The sequence below is a fragment of the Plasmodium cynomolgi genome (assembly GCF_000321355.1).
Source record: "Plasmodium cynomolgi strain B DNA, scaffold: 0996, whole genome shotgun sequence".
Classification (NCBI taxonomy): Eukaryota; Apicomplexa; class Aconoidasida; order Haemosporida; family Plasmodiidae; genus Plasmodium; species Plasmodium cynomolgi.
Genome location: NW_004193127.1, coordinates 1 through 1,423, shown reverse-complemented (window position 1 = coordinate 1,423; position 1,423 = coordinate 1). Strand labels below are relative to the sequence as shown.

At 23.5% G+C, this 1,423-nt stretch overlaps 1 protein-coding gene across 1 annotated transcript; it reads right to left on the bottom strand.

Annotated features, from left to right (window-relative positions):
- Positions 1–618: 618 nt before the first annotated feature.
- Positions 619–1,341, bottom strand: PCYB_006420 (hypothetical protein; the record flags this gene model as incomplete). The annotated part of the gene is made up of 1 exon (XM_004228063.1): positions 619–1,341. A coding segment is annotated over exon 1 (654 nt), but the record flags the coding sequence as incomplete, so codon positions are not given.
- Positions 1,342–1,423: the final 82 nt, after the last annotated feature.

Below are 1,423 nucleotides of genomic sequence, written 5' to 3'. Positions count from 1 at the left end.
CATATTAACAAATGACGCACATATTTGCATGGTTATTAAGGATATATTACCCTAACATTTCTTTGTATATTGTAGTAGATTAATAAATGAGATGCACTATATATATTTATAAAAAGTAATGTGTATATATTTTTCATAACAAATTATTTTATGAGAACATGCATTTTATTGTAAAGTACGAGGGTTCAAATTTGAGGGTTCAGAGTTCAGGTAAATAAAGCACAGCTATTTATAGTTATTTTGTTTAATCATAAAATCAACGTTTCTGTCGTTAATTTAAATTTAAGATTTGTCATTGCCTTGTAGCACATAGTTTATATACTTACTAATTCTTATGGATGCATATAACCCTATTTTTTTCTGTATTACCCTATTATGATTATTCTAACAAGCTATAGGCGATGTTGTATGGACTCCTATTCGAATTGTTTTCTCTATCTTCGCATTCCTGTAATAATTCATTAATGGATTTTTTTTTATTTCATTAATTTAAGGTTTTTACATGATGCTAAGGGGGTAAACTAATATTAAGCATAATATATTTTTTTAAAACATAAAATTTCTACGATAGTAACTTTTTATGAATATATATAAAAAAGTGTGTTATAATATAAATATTAGTAAATGTTGTTAGTACTAACCTTATATAATATATATAAAATTGATAATATTAATGTTATTGGAATAATTGGTGTTAATATAATAACCTTTTGTTTGCTCCTTCCGATATAGGGAAAAAAATTTTGTAATGTGTTACAGGGGAAATAATCTTCCATATATTGATAATGTCGTTTCTTAAAATCTTCTAATTGTAAACAAAACCATTCATCATTAGTTTGGCATTTTTTCATACATTCTTTATATATATTAATACATTTTTCAGCATATTTACAAGGTATCCCCTTTTGATTATTTAAACTATTCATAAAATTATAAAAATTATCATACATTTCCATTAAATCATTGTTTTTTTCATCTATATGTTTATGCATATTGTCAGTATAACTTTCATATGATAACCAAGTACCAGAATTTTCAAAATATTCATTCAATAACATTTTGTAAAATCGTAATTTATCATAATTACACTCTTCATTTTTCAGTATATTATTATATATACCATAGTACAAATATTTACATCCTTCATCCATAACTTTATCATTATTAAAACCTAAAGAAGATAAGTAATTATAAGCTACTCGACATACTTTATCAAAATGATCCTCTTTGTGTATTTCACCAACTACTTTACTTTTAAAAGTATAATTACACATTCCTGTGTAACCCTCACCCTCCCATTCATTAGCTTCATTAAATAATTTCTTATATTTGTTAAAAGGACTACAAAAATAGAAGGAAAAAGAATACATAAAGAAAAAAAAATAAACTACAAAAAATGATATAATTATTATTAAATAATGAA